Here is a 26,831-nt window from a genome sequence, read left to right on the forward strand (position 1 = left end):
ACCAGCATAAATTATGCGTTCAATTTATGCTAACATTACATACCCTGTAACAACCCGATAATATCAAAATAATAGTTAAATGGAATTGAAGATTTAATTGTGAAAATTGGTAATTTTTAGGGACTAAACTGAAAGGTTTTCAAACTTGTAGCTTGTTTTAGAGTTAAAGAAAATTCAGGGACCAAGCCCTGAATTTACCCAAAAAAAGTTAGGTATTTGGTTTATATATATGATATATGCGTGAATTGGGTTCTGAAAATCAGAACCCAATTCCTCCCAAATTTCCATTTCCTTACCTCAACTTCCGACGACGATTCCGACACCGTCCGAATTCCGATCGTCGTTTTGAAAGTACCATCGTGTTCGTTATCGAGTCAGAAACAATTCCCTCAATTTAATTGAAGCGAAACGCTGCCAAACACCGTGAATTTCAAGTCAAAGCATCGACGTTTTTTTTTAAGCTCAATCGCCTAGAAAATCCTAAATTCATCGTCGATCGCTACTCCGTTTACGACACCTCCCGCACCATCGTGTTCCTTGTGTCGTTCCGAGTCCGCCGGTGTCATCCTCGATCTCCGTTGACGGCGGCGCGTGGGGAGGTGGATCAGTCAAAGATTCGGCCGAGTCAAAATCGAGCTCTCTGCCGTTCAAAAATTTGAACCGATCTTAGTAAGTATCTCGAAATCGCTCAAAATAATTTTTAGAAATTTTTCCGTGATTTTTAGAGCCCCGGAGGACGTCGCACGCGCCACACGCGCTGTCGCAGGCGAGTGAACGCTAGAAACCGGTTTTGACCGGTTTAACCGGTTTTGAACCGGTTTTGACTGGTTTGACCGGTCACGACCCGACCCGTTGACCGGACCCGACCCGACCGTTGACCCGACCCGTTGACTGGTGCTATTCTGGGAATTAATTTGGTTTTGGTGTTATATTGGTAATTATTTTAAAAAGGGTGCTATTTGTGTAAAATGTTTGACAGTTTGTTGACCTCTTTTGACCAGAACTTTGACCAGCTTTGACCGGCTATTAAACGACCTTTGTTTTCGACCACAAATACCTATCCTGATAGTTTTCGACGTCTCGAATCTGTTTTTGGGGTCCGTTTTACTAAATTCAAACCCGAAAGTCTCCAAATCGTCAGTCAAACCCGTTGACTTTATTTTTGACCAAGAATTCGAAATTTCGGAAGGTCATACTTTATGTTTTTTTGACGTCCTGAATTTGATTCCGAAGTCCGTTTTGCCAAATTCTGACCCGAAATTCCCGAATCGAGCTTGTAAACCCAAAAGGCTTAATATTTTAATATTTTTGATTATTTAAATGAGATTTGGTCAAGGATTTTTTTCAATAAAATATTTTATGAAGGTACTCGTGTTTCACCTGAGCAAGGATCAATTAGGTCCGGTATTATCCGTTCGTTAGATCAGCCTGAACCGCGTACTACGAGAATTACCCGTAGGTTTCCGTATATTATTTAAATAATATTTAGATTATTTATATTAGGATTCCAATATGGATTTTTCCAATTCGTAGGGTCTAGCGCTGCAGCAGAACGTGATCGACATACCCAGTAATAGGCTTCCCTATTTGATTTCCCAGACTGTTACAGGTGTGTTTCCTAACAGTATTATATTACTGATTTAAATAATTTATCTGAATACCGAGTATTTGATATTTGATTTGCTGTATATTCTGATATAATTTCTGAATTAAGGTATTTCATACCGATTTCTGAGATCTGCTTATCTGATATCTGAATTATTGATTTGAATTCTGATTTCCGTATTTCTGCATATGGTTTCTAAGTATGAAATATTTGTTATGTTTTAAGTGATTAATCATTGTTTTCAATTGAATACATTCATTGTCATTTGGGGGGGTATTGTTGAAGGAAGATTATCTGCAGACTTCTCGGCTTTGTGCTCAGGGTCTAAATGGCATGTGCGGTTGGGTGTATGGTTCTGGGGAACCTACACAACTATGATGTGAACGGATGGGGGTAGTGTTCATGTTTTAAAAATAAAAATAAAAACATATTGCATAAACCGATTTCATTGAAAGATTTTATCTGTATATTTTTCTTATATACTGTATGGAGCACACTGAGATTTTTAGCTCATTCTGTAGTTTTTACCCTTTTTCAGATAGTAGCAGACAGTAAGCTAGCAGATTTGGCATCAGTGGAAATCAACTACTTATTTTGTACGAACATATATTTCTATATGTTTTTCAGTTATGTTTGGTGACATGTATTTGCTATAATTTTGGACATATCTGTATTATTAATATAATATATATTGTAAGATATTAAAAAAAACTCTGAATGGGATATGTGACCACTTAGGTTTGAGTCTAACTCACAGACCGGGTTTAGGGGGTTACATTTTGGTGGTATCAGAGCTTTCGGTTTTAAACACTCGGACTGTATATGGGTCCTAAATTTTGGATTTTTAAGAAATAAAAAAAAATGTCACCTTATGTTATGATTTAAAGTTTTCTCGAGATCCCTGATGCTAATCTGACACATGTTTCAAATTTTTTCTGTAGAGCCTTATAGATCCAACGATGAATGCTGCTAGAGGTCGTAGGACAAGACGTGGACGTGGTAGAGGGCGAGTCACTCGACCTTCTGTTACGATAGACGATCCGATGTCAGCACGTGATCCTCCTGTTCCGCAAGTAGATCCGACTCTTTCTCATGATGATCAGTTTACTCCCGTGAGAGACCCTCCCGTCACTGAAGATGAGGATACTGAGATGAATGAAGACGCCATTAATAGAGCTATCTTCCGCATGTTTCAGAGAGCTGCTAGAGCCCCTAGTAACATGACTGCAGTGGAGATTTCAAATTCTCTGGTTGCTGCTGGTGTAGTACCATTTGAGGGTATTACTGGTGGACCTCCGACAGACGCTGAGTATTGGCTGGAGAACACAGAGAGGATTATGGATGAGATGGACCTCAGACCTGAGCAAAAGTTAAAGGGGGCCCTAACTATGTTGAAGAAAGAAAGGTTCAGATGGTGGCAATCCATTTCTGGTAGTATTCCGAGGAACCAATTAACATGGGATCTTTTCAAGACGCGCTTCCGGAGTCGCTACATCGGAGAGAGATATCTGCAGGAGCGACGCCAGGAGTTTCAGAATCTGGAGCAAGGTAATATGTCTGTTATGGATTACGAGGTTGAGTTCATCTGATTGAACCGATATGCTCCTGGACTTGTGGACACTGAGACAGATCGATGCTTGAGGTTCGAGAATGGACTCAGGTATGAGATCAGGAGTCGAGTCGCTACCCATAGAGAGAGGAATTTTGATGCTTTGGTTGATATAGCCAAGACTGCTGAGGAAATAGAGCGACTAGGTATGGAGCACAGGAGAGATAGTGATCGAGCTCAAACCCGATTCAGGAGGCCTTCTGGTTCTGTTAATTCTTCTGCACATCCTAGCAAGAGAGGCAGGGGTGATTCCTTTCAGAGAGGCGGTGCGAGTGTCAGACCTATTGCATCTGGTGCTTCAACTTTTCAGTCTACTAGACATGGTGGATCTTCTGGGTTGCAACCTTTGCAGACATGTGATTACTGTGGGAAACATCATCTTGGGGAATGCAGAAGAAAATTTGGCACATGTTTTAGATGTGGTTCTAGTGACCATATTATAAGGGATTGCACAGTGTTAGTTTCTACAGTTCAGACACCAGCTCGTACTCCTGCTCGTACTCAGAGTACTGTTCAGACTCCTGCGGGTGGTCGTACTCAGGAGAGAGCACCTGGATCAGTTAATAGGGGCCGAGCATCTCAGAGTAGGGGTCAAGTCAGATCTGAGGCCAGACAACCTGCATTGGTTTACACTGCTAGACTTCGACAAGATCGTGATGGGCCAAATGTGACTGCAGGTACTGTTACTATTCATTCAGTTCCATACTTTGCATTGTTTGATAGTTGCTCTACAAATTCCTATGTATCACATTCCGTTTCTGAGGGTCTAAATATTCCTGTTGAGAATACTGAGCGTTCAGTGATAGTTCAAAGTCCCTTAGGCCAATCCATCGTGTTGGATCGTATTTTTAGAGAGTGCCCTATAGAGATCAATGGGGAGATTTTTCTGGCTGACCTGATGGAGTTACCCTTTAAAGAGTTCGATTTGATTCTCGGCGTAGATTGGTTGGACAAACATCGAGTAAATATTGATTTTGAGACTAAGAGAGTTGTTCTGAAGACCTCAGATAATCAAAAGATTGTAATGATCGGGGAACGACGTAGATTTCTGACGAATGTTGTGTCTGCTTTAGTAGCGGGGAAGATGATCAGGAAGGGTTTCGAGGCGTTTCTTGCTTATATTTTGGACACTAGGAGATCGCAATCCGATATTGAAGGCATCCGAATTGTCAAGGAATTTCCCGATGTTTTTCCCGAGGAGTTGCCTGGATTACCTCCAGATAGAGAAGTCGAGTTTGTGATTGAAGTCTATTCTGGTTCCACCCCGGTTTCAATGGCTCCTTATCGTATGGCCCTAAAGGAGCTTAAAGAACTGAAAATCCAACTCCAGGAGTTGTTGGACAGGGGATTTATCCGACCCAGTGTATCACCGTGGGGAGCCCCAGTTCTCTTTGTCAAGAAGAAAGATGGGACGTTGAGACTCTGTATCGATTATAGGAAACTGAACAAGCTCACGGTGAAAAACAAATATCCTCTGCCCAGAATCGACGATCTATTTGACCAATTTTGAGGGGCTTCTATCTTTTCAAAGATAGACTTAAGATCTGGTTATTATCAACTTAAAGTGAAAGATTCGGATATTCTGAAGACTGCTTTCCGTACTCGATATGGGCATTATGAGTTTTTAGTGATGTCATTCGGGTTAACTAATGCCCCTGCTGCTTTTATGGATCTGATGCATAGGGTATTTCGACCTTATTTGGACCATTTTGTAGTTGTATTCATTGATGACATACTAGTGTATTCTAGAAGTGAAGCAGAACATGAGGAGCATTTAAGGATTGTTCTTCAGACTCTAAAGGAGAATAAGTTATACGCTAAGTTGAGCAAGTGTGAATTCTAGCTCAGCGAAGTGACTTTTCTTGGACATATCGTCTCTGCTGATGGTATTCAGGTGGATCCGAGCAAAGTGGAGGCTATTATGAACTGGAAGCAACCCAGAAACGTCTCTGAGATCCGTAGTTTCTTGGGCTTAGTTGGTTACTACCGTCGTTTCGTTGAGGGGTTCTCCCTTATTACAGCTCCTCTGACGAAACTATTGAGGAAAGATGTTCCATTTGTCTGGTCTGAGGACCAACAAGCTAGCTTTGAGAAATTGAAGACTGTTTTAACTCAAGCCCAGTGTTGATTCAGTCTGAATCTGGGAAGGATTTTTCTGTCTACAGTGATGCTTCTCATTCTGGATTAGGATGTGTTTTGATGCAAGAGAAGAAGGTTGTCGCTTATGCGTCACGTCAGTTAAGGTCGCATGAGCGTAATTATCCTACTCACGATCTGGAATTAGCTGCGGTGGTTTTTGCTTTAAAGATCTGGAGACACTACCTCTACGGAGAAAAGTGTTATATCTATATTGATCATAAGAGTCTGAAGTATCTGCTTACTCAGAAAGAATTAAATTTGAGACAGCGTCGCTGGTTGGAGCTTTTAAAGGACTATGATTTTGAGATAGAATATCATCCAGGGAAGGCTAATGTAGTGGCAGACGCCTTGAGCCGTAAGGCGATATCAGATCTCAGAGCCTTATTTGCCAACTTGAGCTTATTTGATGATAATAGTTTGTTAGCAGAGTTACAGGTTAAACCTACTTTGGACTGGTGGGGACAAAATGTACAATAATCTCAAAGAGCGCTACTTTTGGACTGGTATGAAGAAGAATATTTCAGATTTTGTGGCAAGGTGTTTGACTTGTCAGCAGGTTAAGGCAGAGCACCAGCATCCGTCTGGATTGTTACAGTCAATTAAGATTCCTGAGTGGAAATGGGAGCGTATTACGATGGACTTCGTTACTGTTCTTCCTCTAACTCCTTCCAAAAAGGATTCTATCTGGGTGATTGTTGATCGACTCACCAAGTCAGCGCACTTTATCCCTATTCGGGTTAATTATTCTCTGGATAAACTGGCTAAGTTGTACATTTCTGAGATCGTTAGACTTCATGGTGTTCCGTTGTCTATCATATCTGATCGAGATCCGAGATTCACTTACAGGTTCTGGAAAGCTTTGCACGAGGCTCTGGGTACTCGTTTGAATTTCAGTACAGCTTTTCATCCTCAAACTGATGGACAGTCTGAGCGAGTGATTCAGGTGTTGGAGGATATGTTACGGGGTTGTGTGATTGATTTTCGTGGTAGTTAGGAAGATTTCTTGCCGTTAGCTGAGTTTGCTTACAATAATAGTTATCAGGCGAGTATTCGCATGGCACCGTACGAGGCTCTGTATGGCCGTAGATGTCGTACTCCTATATGTTGGACAGAGTTGCATGATAGAAAAACTTTGGGTCCAGACTTGGTTCGAGACTGAAGATACTGTCAGACTGATCCGTGATCGCTTAAGAGAGGCATTTGATAGGCAGAAGTCATACGCAGATAAGCGACGTAAGGATATCGAGTTTGAGGTTGGAGATCAGGTTTTTCTCAAGGTATCTCCATGGAAGAAGGTATTGAGATTTGGACGTAAAGGTAAACTGAGTCCGCGATTTATTGGGTCGTATCGTATTCTGAAGAAAGTTGGACCTGTTGCTTATCAGCTTGAGTTGCCTTCCCAGCTCAGTCGTATTCATGATGTTTTTCATGTTTCTATGTTGAGGCGATACCGTCCAGATCCAGATCACATCATTCAGGTTGATGAGGTAGAGCTGAGACCTGATTTGTCATATGAGGAGGAGCCTGTTCAGGTTTTAGAGAGGGAAGAGCGAGTCCTTCGGAATAGGCGTATTCCAATGGTCAAAGTGCAGTGGAGTAATCGTAGCCCCTCAGAAGCTACTTGGGAGACATTGGAGTCAATGGAGGTTCAATTTCCTCATCTGTTTCATAAGGTAAATTTCGAGGACGAAATTTCTTGTAGAGGGGGAGAATTGTAACAACCCGATAATATCAAAATAATAGTTAAATGGAATTGAAGATTTAATTGTGAAAATTGGTAATTTTTAGGGACTAAACTGAAAGGTTTTAAAACTTGTAGCTTGTTTTAGAGTTAAAGAAAATTCAGGGACCAAGCCCTGAATTTACCCAAAAAAAGTTAGGTATTTGGTTTATATATATGATATATGCGTGAATTGGGTTCTGAAAATCAGAACCCAATTCCTCCCAAATTTCCATTTCCTTACCTCAACTTCCGACGACGATTCCGACACCGTCCGAATTCCGATCGTCGTTTTGAAAGTACCATCGTGTTCGTTATCGAGTCAGGAACAATTCCCTCAATTTAATTGAAGCGAAACGCTGCCAAACACCGTGAATTTCAAGTCAAAGCATCGACGTTTTTTTTAAGCTCAATCACCTAGAAAATCCTAAATTCATCGTCGATCGCTACTCCGTTTACGACACCTCCCGCACCATCGTGTTCCTTGTGCCGTTCCGAGTCAGCCGGTGTCATCCTCGATCTCCGTTGACGGCGGCGCGTGGGGAGGTGGATCAGTCAAAGATTCGGCCGAGTCGAAATCTAGCTCTCCGCCGTTCAAAAATTTGAACCGATCTTAGTAAGTATCTCGAAATCGCTCAAAATAATTTTTATAAATTTTTCCGTGATTTTTAGAGCCCCGGAGGACGTCGCACGCGCAACACGCGCCGCCGCAGGCGAGTGAACGCCGGAAACCAGTTTTGACCGGTTTAACCGGTTTTGACCGGTTTGACCGGTCACAACCCGACCCGTTGACCCGACCCGACCGTTGACCCGACCCGACCCGTTGACCCGACCCGACCGTTGACCCGACCCGTTGACTGGTGCTATTCTGGGAATTAATTTGGTTTTGGTGCTATATTGGTAATTATTTTAAAAAGGGTGCTATTTGTGTAAAATGTTTGACAGTTTGTTGACCTCTTTTGACCAGAACGTTGACCGGCTTTGACCGGCTTTGACCGGCTATTAAACGACCTTTGTTTTCGACCACAAATACATATCCTGATAGTTTTCGACGTCTCGAATCCATTTTTGGGGTCCATTTTACTAAATTCAAATCTGAAAGTCTCCAAATCGTCAGTCAAACCCGTTGACTATATTTTTGACCAAGAATTCGAAATTTCAGAAGGTCATACTTTATGTTTTTCGACGTCTTGAATTTGATTCCGAAGTCCGTTTTGCCAAATTCTGACCCGAAATTCCCGAATCGAGCTTGTAAACCCAAAAGGCTTAATATTTTAATATTTTGATTATTTAAATGAGATTTGGTCAAGGATTTTTTTCAATAAAATATTTTATGAAGGTACTCGTTTTTCACCTGAGCAAGGATCAATTAGGTCCGGTATTATCCGTTCGTTAGATCAGCCTGAACCGCGTACTACGAGAATTACCCGTAGGTTTCCGTATATTATTTAAATAATATTTAGATTATTTATATTAGGATTCCAATATGGATTTTTCCAATTCGTAGGGTCTAGCGCTGCAGCAGAACGTGATCGACATACCCAGTAATAGGCTTCCCTATCTGATTTCCCAGACTGTTACAGGTGTGTTTCCTAACAGTATTATATTACTGATTTAAATAATTTATCTGAATACCGAGTATTTGATATTTGATTTGCTGTATATTCTGATATAATTTCTGAATTAAGGTATTTCATACCGATTTCTGAGATCTGCTTATCTGATATCTGAATTATTGATTTGAATTCTGATTTCCGTATTTCTGCATATGGTTTCTAAGTATGAAATATTTGTTATGTTTTAAGTGATTAATCATTGTTTTCAATTGAATACATTCATTGTCATTTGGGGGGTATTGTTGAAGGAAGATTATCTGCAGACTTCTCGGCTTTGTGCTCAGGGTCTAAATGGCATGTGCGGTTGGGTGTATGGTTCTGGGGAACCTACACAACTATGATGTGAACGGATGGGGGTAGTGTTCATGTTTTAAAAATAAAAATAAAAACATATTGCATAAACCGATTTCATTGAAAGATTTTATCTGTATATTTTTCTTATATACTGTATGGAGCACACTGAGCTTTTTAGCTCATTCTGTAGTTTTTACCCTTTTTCAGATAGTAGCAGACAGTAAGCTAGCAGATTTGGCATCAGTGGAAATCAACTACTTATTTTGTACGAACATATATTTCTATATGTTTTTCAGTTATGTTTGGTGACATGTATTTGCTATAATTTTGGACATATCTGTATTATTAATATAATGTATTGTAAGATATTAAAAAAAACCTCTGAATGGGATATGTGACCACTTAGGTTTGAGTCTAACTCACAAATCGAGTCTAGGGGGTTACATGCCCATTCAATTGTGCATTCATTTTATGCTCTACAAATTTAAAATCTTTCAATGAGACCTTCAGATGTCCACATGCATTTAGAAAAATGTCTTCCTTATTATATTTATCTAATACGATCATCTGCATAAAAAATTTCAAGTTATATTACAAACAAATTATGCAATATAAATTACTGTTTCCTTTCATACATACTAATTTCCTCGTATCTTGCACTCTCTTTTTGGCCCCTGGAGTTGTAAATAGACTATCATAAATCGTTGCAACACAAGGAACCATAACCAACACCAACGAATACCAATGGGAAGCATTGTAGTTTATTGTAATAAGGATATGCAATAAATGTCACACCCAATTTGACAAAATACAACATTTTTTTATAAATAATTACTTACAAAACATCATTTGGAATTCGTATCGTATCTTACCATGTAACAGTCGGTTAATTTCTCACAGTCTTTCAATATCATCTCCCAAAAGCTTGCAACATGTTCAACACTTGCCATTTGTTCCAATGACATATTTTACATTTCCTCGACAATCATTATTAATTGACCATTTATAATACTATTTTTCAACATTTATTATTTTAACTCACCGCTAGGTTGTATGGAATGTATCCAATCTTCCGCTTCCCCGATATCTTATTCGAATCGTTAACCAACACCCAGTCGACAAAATCAATAACCTAACAAAATTAATTACACAATTACAACATATTCACTAGGTTTTAATAATTTATACTTTCTACTTACCACACCGCTAACCCATGACATAGGCTTTAACGTTGCAACGTTGGATATTGTGGCGTATTGATTTCCCAATTGGATTACAATACTGTTGTATGAGGCATTTGGATTAATATTTTGTCATGAAATATTTAAATATCACTCACAAAGCAATATATATCATTGACCTCGATTATAACCCACTATTCCATATATATTCACACATTCCACTTTTATATGCATCAATTTCTTTTGGTATTTTCACTTTTTCAACCTACAATTTTGATTAAAAATATTAGTCACAACATAATAATAAAAATCAAATTCAATTTTCTTTTATTTATCTTACCTTCTGCTTCTTCTTCTTAGGTGCAGGACATTCTGAATCCAGGTCAGCATCGATTACAATCTCCGGTGTCTGCATAACATTAACATCATTCCTCCTCACTTGATCCATCTTTTCTTCTTCATCTTTTTTAAATTCATTATATTTTTCCTCCAAATAACTCTTCATGTCTTTTATTTCAGCCTTCATTTTTCCCCCTTAATCCAATTATTTTTCAACCACTCCCATCACCCCCTTAAATTTACCCTCAATTCCACCACTTCTTTCACCACTTCATCAAATTTTTCCACCCACTTACCCCTTAAGGCTCTCAATTGCCTCTTTGATTCTAGATTGTCTTTGCAAATAATTAGAAATGACTTTTTTAGCTCTGCCAACTCAAACATCAAAATGTCAAATTTACTTGAACTGCCCTGACCATAATCCCCCTACTACCTTCTCTTCTTTTTCTACCTCCTTGCCAATAACCTTCAAAATTAAATTACATTATTAATACATTGGATTATATTCTTAATATTATATAATTACTTTTATTACCTTTTCTTGCTTTCTCGGTCTTTCCAACTTTAATTTTTCCATAACTCTAACTACTTCTTGCTTCCCCTATGCACTGATGCATGCCACTCTGGTTCTTTGGAATGCTGGCACACTTGCATTGTCATACCAAAAATCGAACAATACAACTTGCATTTATAATGAAATTTATCATTTTCTATAATAAATATACTTACAAGTTTTCTAACCCAACACATCCTTAAACTCATTTACCTCTAAGGTTGCTATGCATCCTTTGAGGTATGTCAGGCTTCGGCCCTTCTCAAAGCTAATTATTGATTCAATCAATCTGACATGAACATATTCAGCCCAATTCAATTCATCTTTCAAGCCTTCATCGCAAATCAACTTCATATTGTCCTTTCTCAGGGATGTATCACCCATTGGACAAAGAAAGATTCCGATAAGGTACAATAGTACTCGAGCCTTCAGGTTATCCATGTCATAAGCTCAGCTTTTAATTTCCTCTTCAAGTCCAACATATGGCACCTTGGGCTTTAAATCATAGTTCATAGCAAGTGACTTCTTCAACACTATTGCCTTTATCTTCTAGCCCCAATACGGTTACAACACATAGAATTCCTAGAGGAAATGAATAATCACCATATTTAACTCTACATTTTTGTACATCAAATTCCTCCATCAACGATTGACACAATTCCCTCTGAATTGGTCGATCCCTCACTCCGATCAAATATTCAAACCCCATTTCTTCCAACACATGAAATTTATTCTTCTCATTCAGGTGTTCAATTATGGAGTTCAGTCTTTTGATGCTACACCTTGTCGACACTTCCTATATTTTTTTTAAAAATATATAATGTTAGTGTTCTTATATATCGTTTATGACAGTATTTACAAGATTAATGAATACCTTCTTTTCATATTCTTTCCTCCAAGTATTATATTATTGTCTATCCTTTTTGGACCTTGTCACATATGATTCATTCTCAGTATCACTCATCGACTTCCATTTCTCCAACACCTCATGTTTCACCTGATTAAACATTTCTTAATTAATACATTAACGTTAAATAATACTCAATGTCAATTTCAATTTACATACCGAACCGATGTTGTAATTACCAGCTTCCTTCATCCTTTGACATTCAGTCATACTGTCAACATTTAATATTTGTAATCAATTTAAAGTACTTAAATACTTTAATCCAATTATCATTTCAACAACAATTACACAAATAAATTGATACTTACTAGAAGTATATATATCCACCCAGTGGTTGCTTTCGATTTACTTCATTGTTCATACTCTCGGACTCCATTTCAATGTCATCTTCGCGAACAACAATTACAAGATCCATTGACTTCATTTTTTCTTCATATATTAGTTTACGAACATTCAAGCATTAAATTAACTCAAATCAAATCAAATGCAAGTTACATACAGTTTATTCAATATACAAGTATCGATAACTAATCTTATAGTAAAGTGGTTTCCTTCAAAGGAATGAGAATACTCTCTACTACAAGTATTGATACATTTATATAACCTACAATATCATTTTCTACCTATAAAAATATATAAAAGTATTGATATTTATTTTATACCTAGAATATCACTTTCTAACTCTAATCGGTCCCAAATCCTCCTTTACTTTGAAAACCCTAAACCCATAAACCATATTTCCAAATATTGTAAAATTAAAAAAATTAGGGTTTCCTTCAAAAGAATTGGAATACTCTCTACTACAAGTATCGGTACATTTATACAACCTACAATATCATTTTCTACCTATAATATTATATAAAAGTATCGATATTTATTTTCTACCTAGAATATCACTTTCTACATATAATCGGTCTCGAATGCTTCTTTACTTCAAAAACCCCAAACCCATAAAACCCCTATTTCTGATTACTATAATACTAAAAAAACTAAGGTTTCGACAACGTACTTTTTGATTTGATTGTAGCAACAAACAAACAATTACGCTTTCAAAAATGCTTTGCTTCCATTTCGCAGCAACTAATACTCTTCGTTTTCGAAAACTACGGCCGTCTTCTATCTATTTTCAGAGGAAATGTAGTTATGCCTTTGATATTTTAATTGGATATGTTATTTATATTTAATCGATACGATTACCCAAGTCTCGATACTTTTGTGTAAGGTGTCGATACGTTTTCATTTTTTTCTTTTATTTTCAATTCCTAAAGTATCGATAATATGATACATATATTTATAAAAGTATCGATACCTTCAACATATCCGATAGTGCTTTATCAGTTTTGTCATATAAAAACTGGTTTTGTCAAATTTTTACATGTATTGATACATGTTTCTAAGGTATCGATACTTTATAGGCGCTATTATTGCAATTCTTTTAAATTCCTAAAGTATTGATACTTTGGTGCATATACTTAAAAAAGTATCGATACAAATTTCAACAATTCCAGTATCTCTACCAGTTTTGTCAAATTGAAACCGGTTTTGTCAAACTTCAACCTGTTATATTGTTATGTATTGATACATGTGTGTAAGGTGTCGATACCTACCGATAAGCTAAGTTTGCCAGTTGTCAAATTTTTAAATATTTCTTTATGTTTTTCACCTACAACATTATTATTACTCAATATTTTCAATAGTATTAAACCGACTTTATTAAGTATCTTATCATATTTCCATTCACGCCTTATATTAATTATATATTAGTTTACCTTTCCCGAGACAATCCCTAAATATCTCGAATTGAATAACTCCAGTAAAATTCAGTTTTTCAAGTTAGCTAAACGCTCACCCTACATTTTAGGCCTCCTCCTTTGATTTATCTAAAATTGGAATTTCAAATTATTCTCACAATATTCTTATAAAACTCATGTATATAGCATAAATCTTAACAAAAGTTATATGTTTCTAAAATAATTTTCTCTCATTATTTTAAAAGTCGAGACATATTATATTATTTTTGGAGTTAAAAATATAATCACAAAGAAACTTAATTTTATAAGATTTATTGTCTAAAATAAATATTTAGTTATTAAAATATTCAATTACCAAATAATCTTTTATTACTACATCTACAATAAATTCTAATTTAATTAATAATTAGGATTTAAATCATAACATAACTTCAACTTTACTATTTTATTCTGAGGTAATTTTTGTATAGTAATTTTGATTTATATTAGTTCATACGAATAACTAGATCTAAATGATATATTAACTCTTTTCAGAGTTAACATACTCCAAACTTAAAGTGATTGCTTTTTTCTCAAGAAATGAATACATAAATGCTTAATAAAAAAATTAATGGATGAATTTCAATAGTGTCATGACAAATCTAATTACCTGTTGTCTTGTCAGACTTTTAAATTGTTATCTAGTCAGTTTTAGTTCTTAATAGTGAATAATTCATAAATATATAAATAAAGATTTAAAATTTTTAATATTTTTTCTTAAAAGGTATAAATTTTTTTTTCTCCATAACACATTAAATTAAATTTAAATACTTTTCAAAAAAATGAGATATATTTAGTCCTTAATATATCTGCCCCTGATTCTTATTAGAATGTGGACTTCAATCAAATCCCATAAATCTTCTAAACCCTAAATTATGGAAGTACATAAAATATCACTCTAGTTGGAGTTTTTTTTTTATTGGAAGGAGTTCAAAAAATAAACCTTACAACAAGTAGTGCTTATCAAAATGTAGGAGTTGCAATAAGGACGCGTGAGGCTTTTTGAAGACCTGTAAGCTATGATCCTGGTTGTTGTCAAGTCTAGTCATTTTATCAGCAGATGTATTACCCCTACATGGAATTCAAGTAAAATCAGTCACTCAACTTCTGCAGTGGATTCGATCAATGAGACGAACAAGGGAGTTGAAACTCATTCCAGCTTTAGAATCATGAAGTAGCTTGACAACTTCTTTACTATCGGTTTGGATGATTAGCTTCTGGAACCAATAGTCTCAGGTGAGTTATAATCTTATTAGGATTGCCCACAATTCAACTTGTAGAGATTGAGTGACGCCTATCGTTTTATTGAATCCCGAGATCCAAGAACCTTCGAAATCTAAAGATACCACCAATAAACCAATACCAGAACTTACAGAAACGGCCAAATCTGTGTTCAAACATATGCAGCCCTCACGAGGAGGATGCCAGTTAATGGGAGCAATAATGGGATCTTCATATGAAAGTGTACGTGTTTTCACTATAAAAAGCGACATTCAATTCTCTTAAATTGTTTTTTTATAAATTACGTGTTTAGTATCTAAATTATTAGTTTTAGTCCGTTTTAATACCTAAACTTCCAATTTTTTTAAACCATATATGAAGTTTAGTTTGTGTTTCATTTTAATACTCATGTTCAAAATTTATCATTGAATTTAGAAAAAAAATTAAAAGTTTAGGTATTAAAACGGATCAATATTGATAGTTTAGGTACTAAACATATTATGTTTTTAATAACAGGGTACTAAAATGAAACAAAAATTAGACATTAGGTATGAATTTAAAAAATTAAAAGTTTATATACTAAAATAAACCAAAATTTATAATTTAGATACTAAATGCGTAGTTTACTCTTTTTTGTCATTCTTTTATCATTTAAGCCTTTGGAATACTCAAACTCATTTATAATTTTATTAATTTTCACAAATAAAATGATGATAAATGTTGCGATCTTATGTGATTAAGTATCGTTAGTTATATGTCCCGAGTTTGATCTCCTTCAAACTCATTCAATTGTTTTAAGATTTTTTACTAAAAAGATAATATTACATGTCACTGTCTTATTAGAATGTCAATTTATTGAATTATTTATAACTAAAATAGTTTATAAGTATTGAAGGTTAATTTATTAAAAATTTTGTTAGAATTTATAAATATCAAAATAGAAAAATAAAGTAATATTATGGACTAAATTTATAAAATAATAGTTCGGAGACCAAAGTACAATAGTAGTAATAGTTGAGTTGTGTAGGTTATCCTAAATATTTGAAGAGAAGACTCCTAAAATTTCTCGTCCTGCAACATCTTCTCCACGCAAGACCACGCCGCTGCGGCCATTGCTCGTGGCTCCGCCTCCGTCTTCGCCTGGAAAGGAGAGACCCTAGAAGAATACTGGTGGTGCACAGAGAAAGCTCTCGTCCGGGGCCTCGGTGGCGGACCTGATTTGATTGTCGATGACGGTGGAGACGTCACGTTGTTGATTCACGAAGGGGTTAAGGCGGAGGAAGAGTATAACAGGAGCGGCAAGTTTCCGAACCCAAATGAGACTGAAAACGCTGAGTTTCGAATCGTTTTGAGTATTATCAAAGAAGGATTATTGGTTGACCCCAAAAGATATATAAGGATGAGGGATAGATTAGTTGGAGTTTCGGAAGAAACTACCACTGGAGTTAAAAGATTATACCGAATGCAAGCTAATGGGACCCTTCTATTCCCCGCCATTAATGTCAATGATTCTGTTACAAAGAGCAAGGTAAGGGTTTATTACAAGTTGATTATGTATTTTAAGCATAAGAATTTGTGTTGAATGCAGTTCGACAACTTGTATGGATGTCGACATTCGTTGACTGATGGTCTTATGAGAGCAACTGATGTCATGATTGCTGGAAAAACTGCGGTTGTCTGTGGTTATGGAGACACTGGGAAGGGTTGTGCCGCTCCTCTTAAGGCAGCTGGAGCTCATGTGATTGTGACAGAAATCGATCCCATTTGCGCTCTTCAAGCTCTGATGGAGGGTATTCCAGTTTTGAGGTTAGAAGACGTTGCCGAAGCGGACATTTTTCTGACTACCACTGGAAATAAGGATATTGTTACGGTTAGTCATACGAAGCAGATGAAGAACAATGCAATTGTATGCAACATCGGCGGTTTTGATAATGAGATGGATATGCTTGGTCTTGAGACTTATCCGGGTATCAAGCGGACTACTATCAAGCCTCAAACTGATCGATGGGTCTTCCCGGAGACTAATAGGGGAATCATTGTGCTTGCAGAAGGAAGACTCATGAATTTGGGTTGTGCAACCAAGCACCCTAGCTTCGTGATGTCTTGCTCCTTGACAAACCAAGTGATTGCACAGCTTGAGCTGTGGAAGGAGAGAGGAACAGGCAAGTATGAAAATAAAGTCTATGTTTTGCCCAAGCACTTGGACGAGATGGTTGCAGCACTTCATCTCGGGAAGCTCAGAGCTAAACTCACCAAGCTCACTCCTGACCAAGCTGCATACATCAATGTCTCCGTTGAAGGTCCTTTTAAACCTCCTCATTACAAGTACTATAACCATAGGATTGTTTGATTTATTGTTTTCCATGTTGCCCAATGTTTATCTATGTACTAGTAGGATCCATAGAGCAAAAAGATGTTGGAGGATGTTTTCTTATTGTAGTATATGTCTTTCCTTGAAAATATATAAAATTTGAACCTCCGCATATGCAATTCAATTCCAGGACAACAAAAACAAAATCGGCTAATGTTATGATTGTTAAATCATCTTCAATGAATAAATTGGGTTGGAACTTCATCAGTATGGCAAGAGACAGTTAGACATTTCCTGATTTTGGCCTTATCCATAGGATAGGACTTTCCCTGTCTATGCTCTCTTCTTACATGTATATGACCAAGATTTTGTTTTATATAATTTTCATGCAAAAATGGCAAGACAATGAGACAGTACTTTGAAGCTTATAAGAATCATCCACAAACTTGCTGCAAATGTCTTGTGGCATGAAGCTAATTGCCAGTGGAGCAAGGAAAAACCCAATCTACGAAGCGTGCATGATGACGTTGAGGCCGCTGCAGAATTCATAGGTTAGAATGTAATTGTTTGAACTGGATTTAGGCTAGAATGTTGTGGAGAAACTTCAATAACGTTAGTGTCATTACCTTCTTACAGGGAAATGCAGGGTTTCTGCAGCAATGCACCTCAGAGTTCGGCCTCAATCTGCCAAAATGCATAACGATAAAAGTAAATACCATCATGCATCTTTCAAAAATGAAACAAGTAACATTTCTACACATTCTTACCTATCCTCGTTGTCAGAGTCATAGAAAACATAGGATTCATTGGAGCAGAGGGGGTTCTTGAAAGATGACACCCCAGAAATAGATAAAGCAAGTTTGTTTCCTTCTTGGTTGCCAGACGGAATCATTTTAGTACTGTCGGACAAATGCACCTTCTTCTTAGGCCTCAATGCTCTAGGGAAACAGTTTGGTAGATAATCAGGCTCATGAACGGGAAGAATCTGGCATTCATAGTCTCTTCCTTTCCCTTTGGGTGAATAAAATCCATATGCAGAGGTCAGAGATGTATCATCTCGTGATGGTCCGCACGATGGGGTTGCCCCACTGCTCAGGATGTTACCTTTACTGTTTCTGAAAGCAGTGACAACTTCCCTTCCACAAGAATCGTTGTGAGGGAATTCAAACCCATGACCCGAATACCAAGTTAAAATAGGTCTGTCACTTATCCCAGGATTTGGGTATGCATTCTTTGATACCTCAGAATCGCTTCCACTTTTCGTAGACGATCTTGATTCGGGTACAACCTACCCATGACCCGAATACCAAGTTAAAATAGGTCTGTCACTTATCCCAGGATTTGGGTATGCATTCTTTGATACCTCAGAATCGCTTCCACTTTTCGTAGACGATCTTGATTTCGGGTACAACCTGTGTGAACAACTAAACAAGCTGCAAGATAGTTTTCTTACTTTTGCAAACGTGGAGACTGAACCAGTATCAGAATGGTTAATCCGAATCTCCACATTACAGCCCACTATCAACTGAAGTGAACTTGCAATATGTTTCCATGATTTTTCAGCCCTAGATGCATGGTTGGCATGGCCAAATTCTAGTTCAGCAATAGCCACACCTGAATTCAGAGAAACACCAATTCATCACTAATAGAATGACAAAAGCTACCATTAACCATATCAAAACTGATATTCATGTACCTTGATTAATACAAAGAGAAGACAACCTCCCACGTTTCCTCGTAAATTTCTTAAGTGAACCGGACTGGCATAGTTCGGTTGATCTGTTCCATATAGATTCCAGCCTTCCCTCAGTATTGCTGTTACACATACATGATAACAGATGATTTGAATTTTCGCCGGAAGATGATGTGCTGTTAGCACCACCTTCTGCTTCGAAAACAAGAAGAGATCTTCATAAGAGAGGCTTCTCGATACATTAAACTAAATTTAAAACTTACGATATAGTTAATACGAATTATAAGCATACTGACCTTTCTGTTGAGCATTTTCCAAACACTGTGAGCCATTATAATCCATAGAGCTTAGTTGCAGAAGAGCAACAGTGAGCCAAGTAATTTGATTTTTTGACACTCCCAAATGCTTCTCAGTTTCCGAAAGCGTTCTCAGTGAGCGACTCAACTTCTGTAAGTCCGCTTCAGCTGTGACACAACAATTTGCAACACTTAGAACCATCAAACATTGACTGGCACCGACGATATTTATGTCAATACATGAATCTGTATATTTCATGGCATTTACTAAGGCTATATGGTTAATCAAGGATACTTGAATCCTTTTGCCTACTCTTTAAATACTTTTAATTAGTCTTTCAACCTTTCCGACTCACATCCACGTTCTAGAAGGCAAAATACTGAATTAAATAACAATGCATGGCAAGAATCTGTGGAACTTACAACTATGCTTTCTGGAAAACTTTCTTCCAGCTTCAGAACCGCTTTCGTCACATTTACCAGTGAGGATGTCTGTAATGAGATTAACCAGATGTGATATAAGTTGCATAGGATTAATTTTCGATCTCATTAGCTCCCTGGACCTTATAACTGTATTTGAAGTCTGGCAAGATAAAGCCAGATCCAGCAAATCAAACAATTCTTCATCAGAAACAGTTCCGATCTGCCCCTCCAAAAAACATACAAGCAAGACTTCAATGTCATACATTGAAAGCGAAACACCATTCAAGATAACGAAAAAGAAAATCCCGAAGAACTCACAAGCTCATAGGTTAAGGAAACTGTGATCTTTTTACCGAGCAAACTCAACTGATCAAGCATCATCTCAGCGTCCCTCAGAGAACCACTGGATTTAGCAGCAATGAAGTCTAAAGCAACCTGATCATAGTCCAGACCTTCTTCAACACAGATTTTCTCTTACCTATTTGAAATATCATAATCCTTTATCCTTGGAAAGTGATATCTTTGGGACCAAGAAACTGCACTTCTTGGCAACAAATCGATTTCGGGTGTACTCATAACAAAAACGATAAGCGGAGAGAGTTTTTTTAGGCTGCTTAAAATTGTGGCCCATGTCTCACCCTGCAGCAACTGGCACTCATCGATGATGAAAATCTTAAACCGTGACGAAACTGGTGGGGCAATGGCATTTTTAACAAGGGACCTTAACCTATCAGTGCGATTGATTTTCAAAGAATCAACCTCTTTGACATCTTTGCTCCTTCCAGAAAAAAACAATATACATTCTCGACATTGACCGCATGGCTTATCAATCTCTACCGACTGGCAATTTAAAGCAGCTGCAAAAAAACCTTGAGGCAGTGGTCTTGCCTGTTCCACGAGGACCATGGAAAAGGTTGAAAGTGGTAACCTTTCCGTTAGAAATGGCACTCAAAAGAGACCTCACAACATTTTGTCCTACCAATTCATCAAAAGATTTTGGCCTGAATTTTTGACTCAAGCTCCAAGGACTGTTCGAATACGAATTAATTTCACCATTAATGCATTTCCAGAAACTTTGTCCTCAAAGAGATGACTCATTTGTATCGCCAGGCAATAATGGGAGGTCTTCAAAATTCAAAGTAGGGTTTGATTCCCTCAGTCTTGGAGCCTTTGACCAATAGCAGCTAATTCCACATCCATGGTGATTTCTATCATCAGCAAGTTCGACGTCTTCATCCGCATACAACGAGGTATTACGACCCGAAACAACATCAACTGATGGGCATGGACTTGCAACATCACCATTTGCCCCATGTAGCTTCACCTGATTCCAAGATTGATATTTATGTTCTAAAGCACAATGACGAACTCTCTTCACTGATGAGGATCCATTACAAGCATCTATAGAGTTACAACTCGGAGACATCGATGTCAAGTTCAGACCTTCGTCCTTAAACCCCATTGTTCTTTTAGTGTGGAATTCTTTCTTGTTTGATAATGCACAATCCTTAAAATCTCCACTACAACCATCTTCAAATGCCTGCCTGGTTCTAACAGGAAAATCGATGTATCACAGCTCTTTAACATTCCCACATGGGATCAACTTGGGGTTGGAATTTCCTGGAAAAAAATGCAGCTCAAATTCACAACTTTGTTCCTTTCTTCGCCCATCAAATGTTAAATCCAGAGCTTGAAGTTCATTAGGCTTAGGACCAGTTTCAGGGCAACCATTGCTTGAATTTGTTTCCCACTTGACATTATCAAACAAGGAAGAGAATTTGGTAATGGAATTGGTAGAAGGATCCCTTAATGATCTCACTCTCCTAAGTGCTAGAAGGGTTCTTGAGATTGGTAGATCAACAGAATGCCTGCGCCCATCCATGGTGTCGTCAGATAGCTTTCTTGCAGGATCTAAGAAAGAAATGGATCCTCAACCTGAAATAAAACAATAGAGACATTGTATCAAATATTACACATTCTTCGCAAAAACTAGACTATGAACTTAGTAAAAGCAGTAGAGAAGGCCCTTATCTTTAGTTTTCTGGAAAACCCAGGCTAGTAAAACTAGATAAAACGGAAGCATTAAAACTTTCTAAGATGGTCTCTTAAGACCACATTCCACAAAAATCCCATAAACAACCAACTAAACCATGTCATTTTCATGTCATACATCTTCAGAATTTACAGAATTGTGCATGGTAAATGAACATCCAAAACCCAAGAACAGAGTACAGAATTTTCATGTACCTTAATAAAAACCAAACTGAGAACAAGTAAAAACATGACATTAGAAGCAAAACAAAATAAACTCACAAAACAATGGAGTCATTTCCAGGAACATAAACAAAAGGAATAGAAAAAAGGTTTGATCTGTGCATTAAATAGAAAGCAAAGAACTTCAATCTACAAAATATAAGGCGTTTTTATCCAAAAATCAGCCAAAGAATCAATAATTATCTGTCAGACACTCATTGACTAAATTTTACCGATCTAACACCTATTTGTTGACATAGACGAAAGGCGCAAATCATCAAGCGCACCTTCCCTGGTTTTTCTTTCGAGTTGGCGCCACACCGATCACCATCCGCACCTTCCCTAGGTTTTTGTCCGAGCTGGTGCCACGCGACAAAAGCGTGGTTCACCATCCACGCCTTCCATTATTCACCTTGAAATATTGGGTACTCCATTATTACCCGAAGTTCGACAACTCACCCATCTCTCTCCCCTATAAATATCCCCGAATGCAAATATCAAACTAACCCAAAATTACTTTCACATTCTTCCTTCTATCAATTCCTTCTATCAAGTTAAGTAGATTTTGTTATAATTCTTAAAAGGTAAAATTAATTTTTATTATATTATATTATATTTAATTTATATTTAATTATTTGACCAAAAAAAATTTACTAATTGTTTTGTATTACTTTTTGCGGTTGTAAAACGACCAACTTTGTGGATATCGATATGGACACATGATGACCAACTTAACTGAGGCTATCAATTCGAGCTTAAGGGGGCGTGTCATTTACCAATAACATCTTTGGTTAAAACGATGTATTTTCGTTTGGGAGTGCTTTTTTCCAAGCTCGGGGGACAAGATGAAACTTGGATGTAAAATGGTCATGTTTATCACATAAGATTAGTTGCAGATCTACAAAAAAGAATTGCTACTTCAAATGGAATGTTTGTAACAAGCTTTTCTCGAACCCATGAATTATTTCGTGTCACAGAAATGCCACGACCACTTCAAGGGATTGAAGCTAACTCGTTCAGAGTTAATCTACAAGACAGGTGGTGTGACTGTGGGTTTTTTCAAGCTCTGAAGTAGTCATGCTCCCATGTCATAGAAGCTTGCTCTTATACTCGTCAAGACTATAACCGTTTTGTGGATCTCGTATACCGACTTTCAGAAGTATTTAAGGTATATGAATTTGAGTAAAACAATTACAGTATATGAATTTGAGTAAAACAATTACAGACTAAATAATTAAAAACCATAAAAACAATTAAATAAAAACATTAAATACAAACAATACAATTCAAACTATTAAATAATAAAAACATTAACAAATAAAATTAAATAAAAACATTACAAACTAAACAATTCTATCGATGTCTGCTTCTTGAATGTGTTCCACAGGGCGGTAGATGTCTATTTTCATGAGGGTTTCTTCGTATAAGTTGTTCTTCCTCCTCACTCTCATCGTCATCATCAGCAGTAGTAGCAACTACATTTTGCTAATGAAAGACGGATAATGATGTAGCACCTCCATAAAATAAAGAGCTTTGAGGTGTATAACTAATTATCTCACTGGTCATAGAAAACTGTGAAAATTGCGAAAACATCGATATCGATGACTGCAAAAATTGATCTGGAGGTGTTTGAGTACGTGGTGAAGCATCACCCGCCAAATAAGCAGCATATGAAGCCCAAGCTGGATCTATAAGCATGGAACTATAATATCCACCAGGATATGTCATAAAACTCTACGGCGGTTGATAGGGAAGCGGTGGCGGATTGATGAACGTTGCTCTTGTTGAAGAATCAAACCTAGAAAGCTCTAGACTCGATGAAGAACAAAGGGGATGAATAGGGGAAGATGGCGGCAGCAGCTAGGATTCTTTAGGGTTTCTTTTATGTGCTGGAATCAAGACAATAAGATTAGAATAAAATAAACAAAAGATAAATAAACGGAAGATGAAATAAGATAATAAAGAAATCAGAAGATCTCCCTTATGAAGGTGAACGGTAAAGATGATTGATGGTGCGAATGGATTTGTGGATAATAGATGGATAAGTGTCCTATCGAGCCCTCCTAGTCGCAATGAAAAGGCAAACACGATAAATGGCTCTAACCAACCCTCCTAGTCGTGATGAAAAGGCAAATTGGAGTGTGAAGATTAATCTCCCTCACAAGAACTTGAAAGAACTCCAGGAGAAGAAGCTTCGAAGGCACAAGGCAATCAGCACTTGCAAAAACAAACTCTCGTTGTATTATTGATCAAAGAAATCTCAATTACAAAGTTGAATGAAGCCTCCTTTCTATAGGGGCTGAATTCTAAAGGTCCTAAATAACTAAAGAATAAAATAATAATAAACTAAACATGTTTTAACTCTAATTCCTAATAAAATAATAATAAAAAATATTGTTTTAACCAACCTTAATTCCTAAAAATAAAATCTGATCCTAAAAGATAATTAATCATCCGATATTAAATTATATTACAAATAATCAATATAAATATTGAAAATTCGTAATATTTACAAAATAACGTATTAATCCCGTATAGGATTTCCTGCATGCACCATCTTCAGTAAAATGGTCATATCTTGAGTTCCCGATATCGGATTGATACGATTCAAGAACCGTTGAAAAGATAAGAGACAGAAGGTTGTATGTCCAGAAGACATGTTGACCAAATAAGATCAGGATCCCATTCAAAAAAGTTCAAGTTTGCTATTGTTCTGGTCTTCTTTCCAATGCTTGGACGAGTAGATCATTTGGAAGAGTTATTACTTCTTCCTTTGATGTGAGCCTTGAATGCATGTATCATCCTCCCTTTCTTCAAAAAGATTCGACCTTGAATCTGAAACATTAAAGGGAGCAACATTAGAATCGTTTAATGATTCATTCACATTATTCTTACCGAAAGAATGCTTTGAATCTTCGAGACTTTGTTCTCTAATAGGTTCGAGTAGAAACATTAGTCCAAAGAATCATGTATTATGGAATCTGATGCATTTATCATTCCCCCACTCCTCAAAAGGATTCGTCCTCGAATCTGAAAATCCAAAAGAAAGAGAATTAGATGTGTTGAACGGAAAACTTGTGAAACATTTACCAGGATCAATGTGATATGTCTTTATGCGTTTTAGTCGAGGTTTTTCTTTATAGGAACTGATTTCTTGTAGTCTTGAAATCCTTTTGCATACAAGTCTTGTAATATGATGTTTTGGTTGAAATTCAACATGGCGTCGACCTTGTTGGCTTTCTGTATGATTGCTTCAGATAATTTCTCCATGGTTTTATTCTTGTGGCGAGAATGAGTGTTTAAAAAACCATGTCAACTGGTTTGTTAAAGTAATCCCTTAAGTCTCCTAAGTGTGGTTCATGAATTAAGAATTCTCGGGAGGAGATGTGTGGACTGTAAAACCTGTTTAGTTGGCAAGGAAACTCATATACAAGATAAAGCTCATTAGAAGCACTTTTAAAAGTATGGGTAGAATTATCAGAAATATCTGAGTTATTGTGATATACATCTTTGATATGTTCAATTCTCGGAATAGTAGTATGCGTTTGATAGGTAAGAGTATACCTTCGTGGTAGTGCATCGTCTATTGTGTTTTGCTTACCTCGGTCTTTGGACTCCCGTAAATCGTGACTATTAATTGATAAGGCATAGTGATTAGGGCTTTCAGGTGGTAACCCGTCATGAGGGTCACCTAGCACTATTCGACAACTCTTGGCGATGGAAGATGGTGTGGTCCAGTCTCGTGTTGCTTTTACTTTCTCATCATTTACATGGATTCTCTGTGCATGAACTATAAAGCATGTGGAGTTGTTCAAGTCATGTTTCGTCATTAATCACGACTAAGGCTTTCCTGGATGTATCCTTTTTGTAACAAATCTAACTCTTTGGTTTCTTCGAGATTGTATGTTTGACGAGGTATGATGCAACCTTGAATTAGATTGGTTTGGTGTTGTTTTCCTCTTTTCGATGGTAATTCGTTAGGTGGATCACCTAACACTTCTCGAAAATCCTGTAACAAAGATGAAAACACACTAGGCAAATCCTTGTTAATGTTAGAAATCGAAACAATTGATTCCCTAAAGTGAACAAGGATAGAAGGTTGTTTGTAAAGAAGGTTCTCTCTCAATTCTTTTGTGCTCACACATAGATTTTGAGTCACTCTTTTCTTCTCACAATTAGGTTCACTCACCTCCCATGGGTCATTATTCTTTTGGTTTTTGAAACTAGTGACCTCTTTTTCTTTTGCCTTTTCTCAGCTTTTTCTTTTTTTACTTTCTCTACCTCCTCACAAATTATCATTTGATCTTTAGGGGTTGGAAGTGTGTCATTCTTTGCTGGTCGTTCTTTCTCCTTGTTAGGTTTGTCATCTCTTGGCTTTTTCAGAGAAGATGGAGTAGAAGATGAGGAAGGATTTGAAGGATTACCTTGGTAAGAGGATGAAATACCTTGGTAATATTCTCTGAATCGGAATCTCCTTTGTATTTGTGTTTCGATTGTCATTGCTTTCTTTAGTGTATCTTCGAGGTTTTCGTACTCATTGAGATCAAGAAGATCAGTGATGTTTGAGTTTAAGCCGGCGACGAATCTTGACACGATTACCTCTTCTTTTTCGGTTATGTTAGCCTTGAGTAAGGACTGCATCTCCTTGTAGTAGTCTTCAACTGAACTTCTACCTTGTCGAAGTTGGTGTAGTCGTAGTTTAACTTCTCTTGTATAATGTGTCGGTAGGAATCGCTTCCTCATGGTTTGTTTGAGGTCGGTCCAAGAAGTGATTGTTGGAATTTGGAAGTTCTGGATCTTTTTCCTTGTTTGCATCCACCAAGTTCGAGCATATCCTTTGAATTGCATGGTGATGAGGTGAACTTGTTTAGCTTGGGGGC

General features: G+C 37.1%; 1 protein-coding gene and 1 pseudogene across 1 annotated transcript; one reads left to right on the top strand and one right to left on the bottom strand.

Annotated features, from left to right (window-relative positions):
* Positions 1 to 16,035: 16,035 nt before the first annotated feature.
* On the top strand, positions 16,036 to 17,356 carry LOC120158760 (adenosylhomocysteinase-like; the record flags this gene model as incomplete). The annotated part of the gene is made up of 2 exons (XM_039169529.1): positions 16,036 to 16,503; positions 16,564 to 17,356. Coding segments are annotated over 2 exons (1,230 nt in total), but the record flags the coding sequence as incomplete, so codon positions are not given.
* A 403-nt stretch (positions 17,357 to 17,759) lies between these two features.
* LOC120158761 lies at positions 17,760 to 21,666 on the bottom strand (annotated as a pseudogene).
* Between the last annotated feature and the right edge of the window lie 5,165 nt (positions 21,667 to 26,831).

The sequence above is a fragment of the Hibiscus syriacus genome, unplaced genomic scaffold (genome assembly GCF_006381635.1).
Source record: "Hibiscus syriacus cultivar Baekdansim isolate YM2019G1 unplaced genomic scaffold, ASM638163v2 tig00111330_pilon, whole genome shotgun sequence".
NCBI lineage: Eukaryota > Viridiplantae > Streptophyta > Magnoliopsida > Malvales > Malvaceae > Hibiscus > Hibiscus syriacus.